Source organism: Scomber japonicus, chromosome 1 (genome assembly GCF_027409825.1).
Source record: "Scomber japonicus isolate fScoJap1 chromosome 1, fScoJap1.pri, whole genome shotgun sequence".
Lineage (NCBI taxonomy): Eukaryota > Metazoa > Chordata > Actinopteri > Scombriformes > Scombridae > Scomber > Scomber japonicus.
Window position 1 is genome coordinate 24,152,314 of NC_070578.1, and position 12,061 is coordinate 24,164,374.

General features: G+C 40.2%; 1 protein-coding gene across 2 annotated transcripts in view; it reads left to right on the plus strand.

Annotated features, from left to right (window-relative positions):
- The window catches only part of apba2b (amyloid beta (A4) precursor protein-binding, family A, member 2b), a 62,883-nt gene that overhangs the window by 35,965 nt on the left and 14,857 nt on the right, over nucleotides 1–12,061 (plus strand). For both annotated transcript variants that reach the window (XM_053324191.1, XM_053324197.1), the window contains 4 exons: nucleotides 1,527–2,593; nucleotides 6,572–6,652; nucleotides 8,146–8,185; nucleotides 8,717–8,862. In XM_053324191.1, the coding sequence (XP_053180166.1) occupies nucleotides 1,527–2,593; nucleotides 6,572–6,652; nucleotides 8,146–8,185; nucleotides 8,717–8,862 (1,334 nt within the window). The remainder of the gene's footprint in view (nucleotides 1–1,526; nucleotides 2,594–6,571; nucleotides 6,653–8,145; nucleotides 8,186–8,716; nucleotides 8,863–12,061) is intronic.

The following is a 12,061-nucleotide window of genomic DNA, read 5'->3' on the forward strand; positions in this document are numbered from 1 at the left end:
AGTCAGTAATTCAGGTATTCATTCCTCTTGGCTCTGTCACTGTTGCTAGAAATCATGCATTTTTGTGTGAATTTAAACAAGGGTGTAATTTGGCAAAATGTCCCACAACTTCAAACATAGTTTCTTTTACAGCATGACTGAAGTCCCACACGAAAACAAATTGGGAAACCTAGGGGGATATTTACTGTGGACATGCAAACCTTTTTGAAGCACTCAACAGCCAAATTGCATTCCTTCTCATTTACAGGTGCACACTATGGTTTTGCACTGGTTAAATAATAGACTAGTGGACAGCAGACTGACAGCAAGTGTAACAGAGAGGGAGAGAGGCTATGGCAGAGAGAAAAAGAGAGAGAGGGAGTGAGCAAGAGAGACACACCAGACAAAAGAGCAGGAATGCAACCGTCAGTAATTTTTCACAAGACTTACCCGCAGGACCCTCCTGCATATTTTTTCTCACTGAAGTTGGCTCCCAGCAGGTCCAGCCCAGTACAATATGATTCAGGCAGCTAGTTATACATATTTTCTCACATATAGTATTGTTTTAGCAAGATGAATACATGCTTCCAGTTCCAAAAATGTATTCGCTTCAACCAGTATTACAAACACACTTTGTGCTCCATTTCTTTCCAGACATGTGTAACGTGTCAAAACAGCTTAGATGCACTATATACAGTACATATAAGATGAACTGCGACTGGCCCATTTACATTTATAGTCTTACTAAATAACTCGCTAAATTGAAAAATTGCAGTGACACAAAAGTTTGCGCTCACAATAAATTGCGATATTTACCCCATTCCAGTGTTAAAGAGCTGTTTGCAATGGAGTCATCAGTAAGAATTATTGATAATGACAAATACAACCTAAATGAATATCAGAATTTTTTGAAGTCATCCTAATTGGTTTGGAATGAATGTGCAAATGCTCCAGTTCAAGATGAGACCACATTTTTCTATGGATGTCAGTGTTTGAGCCACAACAAAGATCAAAATATGGTCTGTAGCAGACTAGCTCTCCCATTGCATATCTTTATGTACTCCAATTATGACAGGCTCATAAGGAATGTCATCCATAACCTATTTAATTGAATTCATAACACAACCCGCACTCAAAGTCCTGGAATTTTGCACTAATTGATCTAACATGGCAACAAGGCATGATTGGTGCTAGCATAAACAAGATACCAAACAGAAGCAGATGTTGATCACTTGATGCCGCTACAGGCTGGTTAAGAAGAGTAAGGAGTCATATGATAGGTTTTTCAAAAATTGTTAATCACTGCAACCATGAGAGGTCCTTGAGCATGCACAAAACACTATTAAGCTGATGGGTCCAGTTATATGCAAGATTAGGTGCAGACAGATACACACACATGCACACACAACACGATCTCCTCCAGGCTTTCTCCTGGCACAGATAATAAGCACCTGTGATTGTTCAGTAATTCACCACTTGACTTTTAACAACAAAGCTCCAGTTAATAAGAAATATTTCTGTTTGTTATGATTTTGAAATCCCTCCAGGACTGGCAGAGGAGGATGAGGGTGTGACTTACTACATCCGGTACTGCCCAGAGGATGACAGCTACCTGGAAGGTATGGACTGCAGCAGCCAGGGAGACTGTAACCACAGCCACAGCCACAGCCAAGGGGACTGCACCACCGTCATGCAGCCGGGTGAAGCCCACACTGATGAATGCCAGGAGGCCGTGGAAGGGTGGGCCGAGGAGGGAGAGGGGGAGGGGGAGGTGAGAGAGGAAGAATGGGTGGAGGATGAGGAGGGAGAAGGTGCAGTGAGGGAAGAGTGGAGAGAAGAGGAGGAGGAGGAGATGAGAGAAGAGTGGAGAGAGGGAGATGAGGACGGGAGGGAGGAGTGGAGAGAGGAGGATCAAGTCAGGCAAGAGCAGTGGGCGGGGGGAGAGAGGCACAGGGTGGAGGAGTGGGCTGAGGGAGAAGGGGAGGTTCGCTGTGAGGTGGTGGAGCAAGATCCAGATGAACAGATATACAATGGACGACCAGAACCCATCCTGGACCATCATCACCACCATCATCACCACCACCAACCGCCCCTGCAAGACACCCTGCACACCCGACAGGCAGACAGAGAGGAAGAGGAGGAGGCAGAGAGTGAGGAGTACTGCCCTAATGAGGAAGAAGATGAGGAAGGTGATGAGGAGGAGAGACATGGAAGGGCCTACACTGGAGACTACTATGCCCCAGAGGACAATGGGAACACTGTGCGAGTATCTCCGTTCCGTGGCCGCAAGGTCCTGGTAGTAGAAGGGGAAACGGGAGAGGAGGCAGAGGAGGACATTGACCTAATTGTTGCTGAGATCAAGATGAGTATGAGCATGGGGAGTCTAAGCAGCGGTACTGACCAAAGCCCAGAGGAACTGGCACAGGACCCTCCAGGCGACTACCCTCACACCAAACCTGACGCCGCCCCTTACCCCCCAGCTCACCACCGTCATGACAGTAGGCCCAAGTCCCTCAACCTGCCCTCCATGCACCACAACAACCCAGACCTTCAGAGGGGCGTCAAGGCACATCCACGCTCCCCTGAAGACAGACAGAGATGGCAACAGGAGCAGGTGAGCTGTTATTGTGTTTACCCAACAAACCCTTAAGATGCTGACACATAGCTGTGCACTTTAGCTTCTTGAGCTAATGTTAGTTTCACTGACTGACTGGCAGCTTCGTAGAATCAAATCCTGTTGGCCCTGATTCAAGGGTAGTTTATAATCTTAAAACAATGATGAGCTTCCAGTTTCAATGTAAGGATTCCCACTACAATAACAAGCTAGATGATATTGTAGTGGAGAAAGATTTCACCCCCACTCTTGCTCTTTTTGAACCCAGTCCACTCTCATTCTTTCTAAGTGTCAAAATGAGTTTTATTCTTGAGGAAATCAAGTAACACAATATGAAGAATACAGACACTGATATACACAGAGCTCATTAAGCAGACAACACCCTAGAGTTTCATTTTGTTGTTAGGTGACAGTCACTGAATTCATATTTTAGCTCTTACCCCTTGTTAAGGCGATGTTGACAACATGTATTAAAGCTGACTTAAAATAGCAGCTGTTATAATTTGGATTTCTATTTTTTTAAATGAATTATTCAGCTCTATAAAAAAAGAATTGCTCTCCCCTCCTTTACAAAAAGCTCAAATTTAAAAGCCTTTTTCACAGCATATATTTTGACTTATAAAGCCACTTGTCATAACACATGTAGAAGACCACAAGTAATACTGATTAAATCAACAATCCCTTCCATTCGAGTGTCCCAGTAAGCCAATGGATGCGGGACAGCTAATCAGCAAGCACAATAGCAGGGCCTGCAACTGAAGCAGCTTAATGGGGTTCAGCCATCAGTCATGTTATTATTTACACATGCGCTTTTCCTGCTGTCAACATTTCTTATGAGAAAAGCTAAGCAGCCAGTTAAATTTAGTGAAAAATTTGAAAATTCAAGACAAGTTCAGTTTCCCATCCAACTGAAAGCCAGTGAAGCATTTTCTATTTCTAATATATTGAATCAGTGCTTCAAATACAGAGACACACATATATGACAAGGAGGAACATAATTTATTAACAACAGTATCAACACAACAGTGCAGATAGGCAGAGCTTCTTGCCTCTAGATGTGATATAAAAGAGATTTGTGGCAAAGAGCTGCTGGAGATGAGTTACAGGTGCGATGTTGCATATCTATTTCCATCTCCTCCTCCATGTTACCTTGAGCTGTCCCTCTCCTCACATTTTCCTCTTACAGACCAGGATAAATGCACCCACACTATATAGACTCCAACACACACAGAGCCCCCCCCCCTTCTAAAAGTCAGATGGTAAAAGCAGAAAGAGAGAGTCTCCTGTGGGCGTCATGCTGATCCACACCTGCTCCACAGTGTGCACATGTGCTAATACATTCACTGTGTGCAGCTCATTTGTAGCAGGGAACTGGGTCAGATAGTGTAACTAGATTAAATTGGAAGTATGTTCAGTACATTGCAGATTCGGATGACTTCCCAACTCACAGGGATGATTTGGTCATTCAGTCCTCTGTTATGAGATGAAATGTTCTCTGTACACCACTTTAACATGACCGTCGAATGAACCGGGACAACAGTGAATTTAATAAGAGTTGTAGAGTATGAAGCCAAAAGATTATCCTAGAAGAAGAGTTACAAAACAGAGGGATTCAGGACTACACACACCCTGTTGGTACGATGTGTTTGATGAAAGCAGAGTACATTTAAATGCATTTTAAATGATGCTACAAATTATAACCATCAGTATGTAAGTGTCAAGTTAATTATGCTGGTATGATCACAAATGAGACAAGGTCTTTGCAGCCTCAATATTTAGACCACATTTTGCATAATACGCTAATACAGTAGGTGTTGCTTCTTCAGACTTCTCTTTATTACTTTTGATTTGGGCTGTAATAAAATGTCCCTTTCTACTTTTTTAGTTCCAGCAGAACGACAGAAAGTGTTGATCCACTAAAAGCAACCATTTTCATATTTATAATGTACAATACGCAGTTAATTACTTCAGCACATAACTTTCCCTTAATAGATCTGCTTTTATCCATCGATGTTTAAAGACTACGTATTATGTATGAAGTATTAGAGTGGCCTGTATTAAAAATGTTATCCATGAACCACCCAGTCTGTTAAAAACCTGTGTTGTCTTATACCAGTTATTATGAGTCTCTTACATGTTTTTTTCTTATTCAGATAAAACAAATTAGATATATATTTACTAGATAGACATACTGTATGTCCATATGTCCACCGTTAAGAATAAATATATCCTTAATAACTTTTCTGTCCGTTACACTGATTTTCAATTAGACAGTAAGACACTAAGTATACCCACAATGGGAAATAATGAAAATATTTTACTGCTGAGGAAGTCCTCAGTATCACACAGTAATAATGTATCTGACAGAACACTGATTGCTGTGATTAGTGAATGGGAGAGTCATTGTTTCTTGTAGCTTAAAGGTATTATGTGCCATGGAGCCATGTCTTTATGAGTGTGTCCCCATTCTGTTTGTTTTGTGCACATGCAGAAGGATGCACATACAAGTACGGGGGTGGTGCAGTTCACATTCTGCTGCTGGTTTCATGCTATTCTGCTGTTGCTGGTGGTAATGCACAAAGAAAAGCAGCAAATGCCAATAAAAGCAGTAAAGAAGAGGAATGCTTGCCAGGAAAAATGGATATAAACAGTGTGGGATTTAAGACATTTAAAAAAAATGGCTTTGTAATTGTTTTATGAGGAAGGAAATGCATTCAGTGTGTGTTTTGGTGAAACACATGGGGCACATTTGAACTACTGCTGTGTGAGTACAAGTGGGAAAGATAATATAATTTTAGTATGTGAGAGGTAATTAGAGAAGTGCACTTAGTTACAAACAAATCCTTCTAAATCTGTTGTGTTGTATACACATGTACATGTTGGTAGAAGCTGTCTGTCCTCTGTAAGGTCGCCTTGTTAATGTTAATGGATTAAATTGGTTTGGTGCTGATTTATTGATGATAAAATACTATGTGAAGCCTCTTTAAGATTTCTTATTTCCGACAAAGGCTTGTGCTTTGTAGAGCAACATGGTTTAGCATTCCTTCCCACCAAACAATAACATGAATCCCATTAATTTAATGGTTGTTTGCACAACTGAGTTACAGAACACGATGAATACTGATCAAGACTTTACTCTCTTTTCGCAAAAGAGGTCACTGATGTCATGTTTGTGGTAATTAATTTCAGTTCCAGCTGCTCAACAGTACGGCATGTTCCTCTGAATTTCACTTTTTCCACTTTCCATCACTGCCAAACGGAGGAGGAGGACATTTTATCAGCAGGAGGGTTTCATTTAAGCCTGTAATATGATTGAATGTTAATGAACAGTTGTTGCACTGCAAGATGGATATCCAGGAGAATAAATGTAATCCTCCCTGTGTGTGATTATGTGCTGGGTATAGTTTATATGTCCACGTATGTGATGAGAGATGAGACAAAGGAACAAGCTGCCTGGAGGACAAGTAAAGGACAACTTAATTGTGTGCCAGCTTAAAACAGTTTAGTAATTTATATTTATTGCCAAGAGCAACATATGTACAAAGTAAAAAAAAAAACATACTTTCTACAAGAAAATAAATAGTTGTTCCTCCATTATTTTAATAATGGAGCTTAAAACAGTTTGAACCCAAACCAGCTTTAATCTTCTAAATGTTTATAATTTTATTCTAATTGCAGGTAAATGCATTGACATAAATAAATCCTGGCATTGAGAATCATAAGCAGACTCTTTTTTAGCAGTTCTGAGAGTTTTGTGGGTGCAGTACTCCAATGCACACAGTCTCCATCCTCAGTTGTAGCACACCTACCTACACATTCAAAACCTCCCACATGTGAGTCACATGTGTTTTAACCTGAACCTGTGCTGCCTGTTACAGGAAACAACAGCTTAGTTTATACAATTTTGCTCTTGTTTTGTAATGCTCTTATGCTTGTTTGTTTTTTGCTTACACCTGTTCTTTTGTGTTGACCTGCCAGGTGAGCAATGGTGCAGAGCAACCCAGAAAACAGCAGCGCTCTGACCTCAATGTCCCCCTGGAGAACAACAATGTACCTGAGGTAAGATGTAGCACATTTTTAATGTTGCGGTGCACCCTCATAATCGCATGCATTTGTGGCTAGGTTACTTTAGCTGGAGAATATTTTTGTGTATGTGTGTGTCCTGGCGCAAACATGTGTGTGTACGTGTGTGACTGTTTGAGTAAATGAGTAATTGTGTAATTACAACCTCAGCTCTTGTCCTTTGCTTACGCCGTGATGGCATCCTGGTAATTGAGCAGCATGTCTGCCTGTTTTATGAGAGCCATTTTTCACGGATATGTCTGTCATGGATGTTTCCTGTTCAGGGCTCAGCCACACCCACACCCTGTCCTTGGGTGGAGTAAACCTTTGAATGTGAAGTGAGCAGTGTTTTAATCTGATTATAAATTACAGCTCTCTCCATAGCCATCTCTTGTCTAAAACTCCCTCCTCCCTTCTTTATATCCTCTCTTTTTCACCTCCCACAGAAATGGGAATGTGTGAAGTGGATAAGTAAGGCTTTGCAGTTTGCACTCTCTCTACACCCACTTTTGCAGTGCCCTTAAGCATAGAGCATACACCCAATTTCTGCAGCATTAAAAAGCACCAATGTATAAATGCATGTGCGGCAGGGAAAGACATAGAAATGTCTGAATATGTGTGAATGCCTATTCTCAGTAAAATCAGCAAAGGGAATTTCTTAACGTAGAATGTGACATTTAAGGTTATTAATGTATGATGGAATTCCTGCATTGTTTGTAATTGATCTTAAATATGCTTCCATTCAAATGTATACTTGCTCTTTGCCTGCCAGTTATTTAGCTGTTTTGTGTCTCCACATGTGAATGAATTCTGTGAATGTCAAAGCTGTTATGTGTGATTGATCTTTTTAGCCATGCAGGGCATTAGCTTCCACCATTGTAGTAGTTTCTGTTTGGTATATTGTTTCCAGATATATCATGTTGTGCCTTATTTCAAGCATCATGTTGCTCACACAGAATTTGTTATAAAAGCAATTACTGAAGATCAAATGTCAACTGATACAGTAGAAGGGACTCTCACAGAATAGGAGTCATTTTGCTTGTTTGTTATGAGGTTTGGCTATGTAATCATGAAAATATAAAAAAGTTACAAAATATAATTGTTGATGTATAACTAAAAACTCACTCCATACTGTTTTTAACAAAGACAGAAAGTTGTACTGGGTGTGATGTTACTTTACTTGACCCCTTTACTTACTTACCCCTGAGGTAAATCAGCAGGTTTCACAGTTCATCAAGTCAAAAATGTGAATAGATGTATCAGTGTAAGCCTGATCTAGACCCACTTCCTAAATTGAATATATCTGATTTATTGCTTAAATGTATGTTAAAAAATCAGCACAGCCTCGCCTTTATGTAACACAACAGTCTACACAAACTGAATAAAGCTTCATCATTTTGATGGTTTATTGGAGACTGCAGATACATGCTAAGTTCTCTGTAAACCTATTCACAACGATTTATCCATCATATCCTGTTTTTGTCTTCTAGCCAACAAAGAAGGTTGCGTCGTTCCCCAGCTTTGTCGATGGTAAGTTAATCTGTCTGCACACCTGTTTGGTGATGAAATCAAAATATTGTAATTGCATGGATGGATTCCAAGGTTCGCTTTGCCTTCAGTCTGTCCCTTTTCAGGCCTGCTATAACTCTTCTGCTGCTCTTTCCCTGCCTCTGGGCAAATGCTAGGCCTTATAATGTGTGAGGGGCTTAGCTGCCTGTCTGCTCCTTCAGATCATGACAGTGCATTGTGTCCCTGAACGGGTGTCTGAGAGTCCACATCTACATATCACAGACGGAGATTAATCTCAGCCCATCCCCCTCCCAACACAGCATCTCCGTCAGCCCACAGCCAGTGACCATCTCACTGCTCACCTAGCGTGTTATCGACATCTCTCCATCTCCAGAGTGACAGTGTTTGTGTCTGTTTCTCCACACAGCACATTGACTGCAGTGATGCCAATACCCTCTCCACGGCACACCCGACCCCTTCAGTCTAACCGCACTGTGTCCTTCCGCTTGTCTCCCTGTTAATCACCATCTTCTCTTCCTCTCTCTGGCCCAGTCCCAGGACCCTGCGAGCCAGAAGACCTGATTGATGGAATTATTTTTGCTGCTAACTACCTGGGCTCCACTCAGCTGCTGTCTGAGAGGAACCCCTCCAAAAACATACGCATGATGCAGGCCCAGGAGGCAGTCAGCAGGGTCAAGGTACTCACATCCACATCCAGGCACACATACATGCAAACATGCACACACGTTGTGTTGTGTTTTCCCCTGAAAATATCTAGTGGTCAGAATCATGAAGAGAAACACACACACAGGAATTACACAGCTTTAAATGAAGCCTTTTACTCAATTAGTAACCTAGAACTAACCACAGGAACTAAATCAGGACTTACCGTTCTAGTCCCTTTGTGCATTTCTCATTATCTTTCAAGAACTGTGAATGAAACACTCTCTATTTCTCCTACTGTTTTAATGGCAAAGTTTGTTTTTAACATCCATAAACATTGAAAAAAAATCTTGTCATAATATTTACAATGGCTATCAATTTTTGCTTACTTTATGAAGAAATGCTGTTGTGGCATGTGTAGTTATACTTGAGGTCTTTGAGATTTGACTCTTTTCATACTTTTCACTGACCATGAGAAGATCCCCTCTCAATATGCTTACAATGTAAGTTAAAGCGTCTACAAGGAACTTTAATTTTGTGTTGATTTTGGTGGGGCTTGTGGACAAAAGTGGTAGTGTTGTGTCCTGGAATGAAGACTGCATTTCCCACCACCACTTTGTGACCTTGATCTGGCTAGCATGTGCATTTGTTTTGGAGTGAAAAGAAAGACACAATTTATTTTTAATAGTATTTTTCTTTTTTAAACATGGCTGTTTGTAGGATCTATTGCGTTTAGGCAATCTATCTAATTGTAATATGGCAATGGTGAAACAAAGTAAACTTTTAGTACAGTTCATACACCAAGGTTACATGTAAGGATGCATTCACATCAAATCCGGCAAAGCAGCACCTTCAGAAAATAATGTTTTATTTCTTTCATTCACTGCTTTGTTCCTTCTACACCACTACTCGCTCTCTTCATTCACTATAGCTTGCTCAACCACTGCTGCTCTTTCTCTCTCTCTTTCTCTCACTTGTGCTCTCAGCACGTTGACACTCGCTCTCTTTTTCTCTTGTCTGTCTTCAAATTATACAGGAAGTCAACAACAAGTCTAACTTTAACTTTAACGTTATCAAACAAAGAGAAATATACTTCCTCATGTTACAGTGATACATCTAATGGAAACATAAGCTCTTCCACACCTGCGTGCCATAAAATATTTGGTATAATTGTACGAGGAATCTGACCTGGTGGCAGGCATTTAACATAACTTTATAGAAATAGTCAATCTTCTCGTTGATGGTGTTGTGTGCTTATGTAGGTTATACAGAGGCATCAGTATTATATTGAGTTTTATAAGAAGTTAAAAACTCTTGTAGTTGCTTTAGGGAGGGATAAAGTCCACAGTCCCCCTTTTGTGCAAAACATATTAGATTTATCTGACGCTGGGGCTTCAGTAGTTAGTAATACATTTAATTGCCGTTGTTGAGAAGTAAAAGAGAGACATTAATGTTACATAATTTGATATGGTGTCAATTAAGGTAATTTCATTAATTTTTTGCATGTATATTGTATATTGTTGTATATCATGTATATTGTTACGGTATACAGTTTAGTTGGAAAATGTGCTCCTGAAGTAACCAAAAAAAAGGAGATGTCATATCTATATCTGCAATAGTCGCTTTTGTTGTGTGCATGCCCACGCTGCCTTGAATATCCTTTGTCTGTTTGGAGCATTGGTTGTGCACAGTGACAAATATGCTTGACAGAATAGCTGGCATGAGATCAGTATCATTTTCGAAATTAATATGGAAACCTGCAAAGATAAATGGAAACAAGTCTGTGAGCTCAGAATTAACAAAATAGTAACCTCGAATGTCACCATGTTTATTGTTTTATTCATTCAAAATTAGTTGTTAGATGTGCCCTCTAGTGGAACCTTCCAGTAATAAAGAAAATACATAAGCATATGAACAATTACGTTTATCCAGTTATTTACATAATACAGAACATGTGGTTAATAAGCAGCTTAATGCTTTAACAAGCAGGTTTATGTCAAATATAGAGACACACGCACAATAAAGGAGTCTATATGTAAATGGGCTTGAATTGCGGTAAAGCCGAGTTGATAAAGCACCTTTCTACAGTCCTGCACTGAAACAGACCTTTATATGATTGCAGTTTTCTCCTCTGTCCCCAGGGGTGCCAGCATAGTGTTATATGTTGTGTTGTTGTTTATACTTCATTGGTAACCCTCACTCAAAACTCTGTGATAAGGCCCTGGAGGAAATATGTCCAGCGGCTTTACATGGCTAATACTGTATGTTTGATGGTATTAGTCATACAGTATGGGAATACTATTCTCACATTACTGTACATATCTGGAAGGGAAAAACAGAAGAGGCTGTCTTTAAAGCATTTTCACAGACTCCAAGTGAAGCTCTGCAATTTCAGCATGTTGTTTCCATTTGTACTTACAAGATATGATGAGTCCAGTTCATGTTGCTCCTAATAAAATGTACATGAACATCAGTGCTGTTTGTGTCTACAGTCATGCGGTTAGAGTCATACTGTATATTAGGCAGTGGACTTTTAGGGCAACTAAACAACTTTGCCAGATTAGGCCACGGGGCATGTGTTCCACACAGCCGGCTGGATAAACGGACTGCTGGCATGTAAACCTTATATTTCCCTTGTTGACACTTGCTCCCTGCTGTTATTTAATATTGTTGTGATGATGACGTTCCGGTTTGAGAGAAATACTGTGGATGGTACCAGTGCAGCATAGAGAAGATCAGCTCGATTAGTTTGATAGCTGTGTTAAATTTTAACACTCTTAACAGCTCAAAGTGCTTGTTTCCGTGTTTATAGAAACAACTACAGAATAGCTGGATTTTAAACCATTTGACATTTCTCACATTACTCACCAGTGACCTCAGGTTCCTTCTGTCAGGTAATAATAACACAAGTCTCTTTTATCTCTCTGTCATGAACACTGAAACTTGGCTGTATTCCTAAATATTAAATGACATCCTGCAAAGCCATCCACTTTTAAAAAGTTACATGCTGTAGTGAGACTTGTCATGAATGTGATGGATACATATGAGAGTGGTTGTCTGGTGGGATTTATGGAGAGTTAAAGAGTAGAGAATAAGAGACAGAGAAGCTTATTGAACTGTGTGTATGTTCAAGTTTGTAATGTGACTTCAGGGTCCTTTTCAGTTGTTAATTTCAAACCATGCATGATATCAGCAAATGAAAAAGTAAATAACGGCCAACAGTGGTAGTTTTCT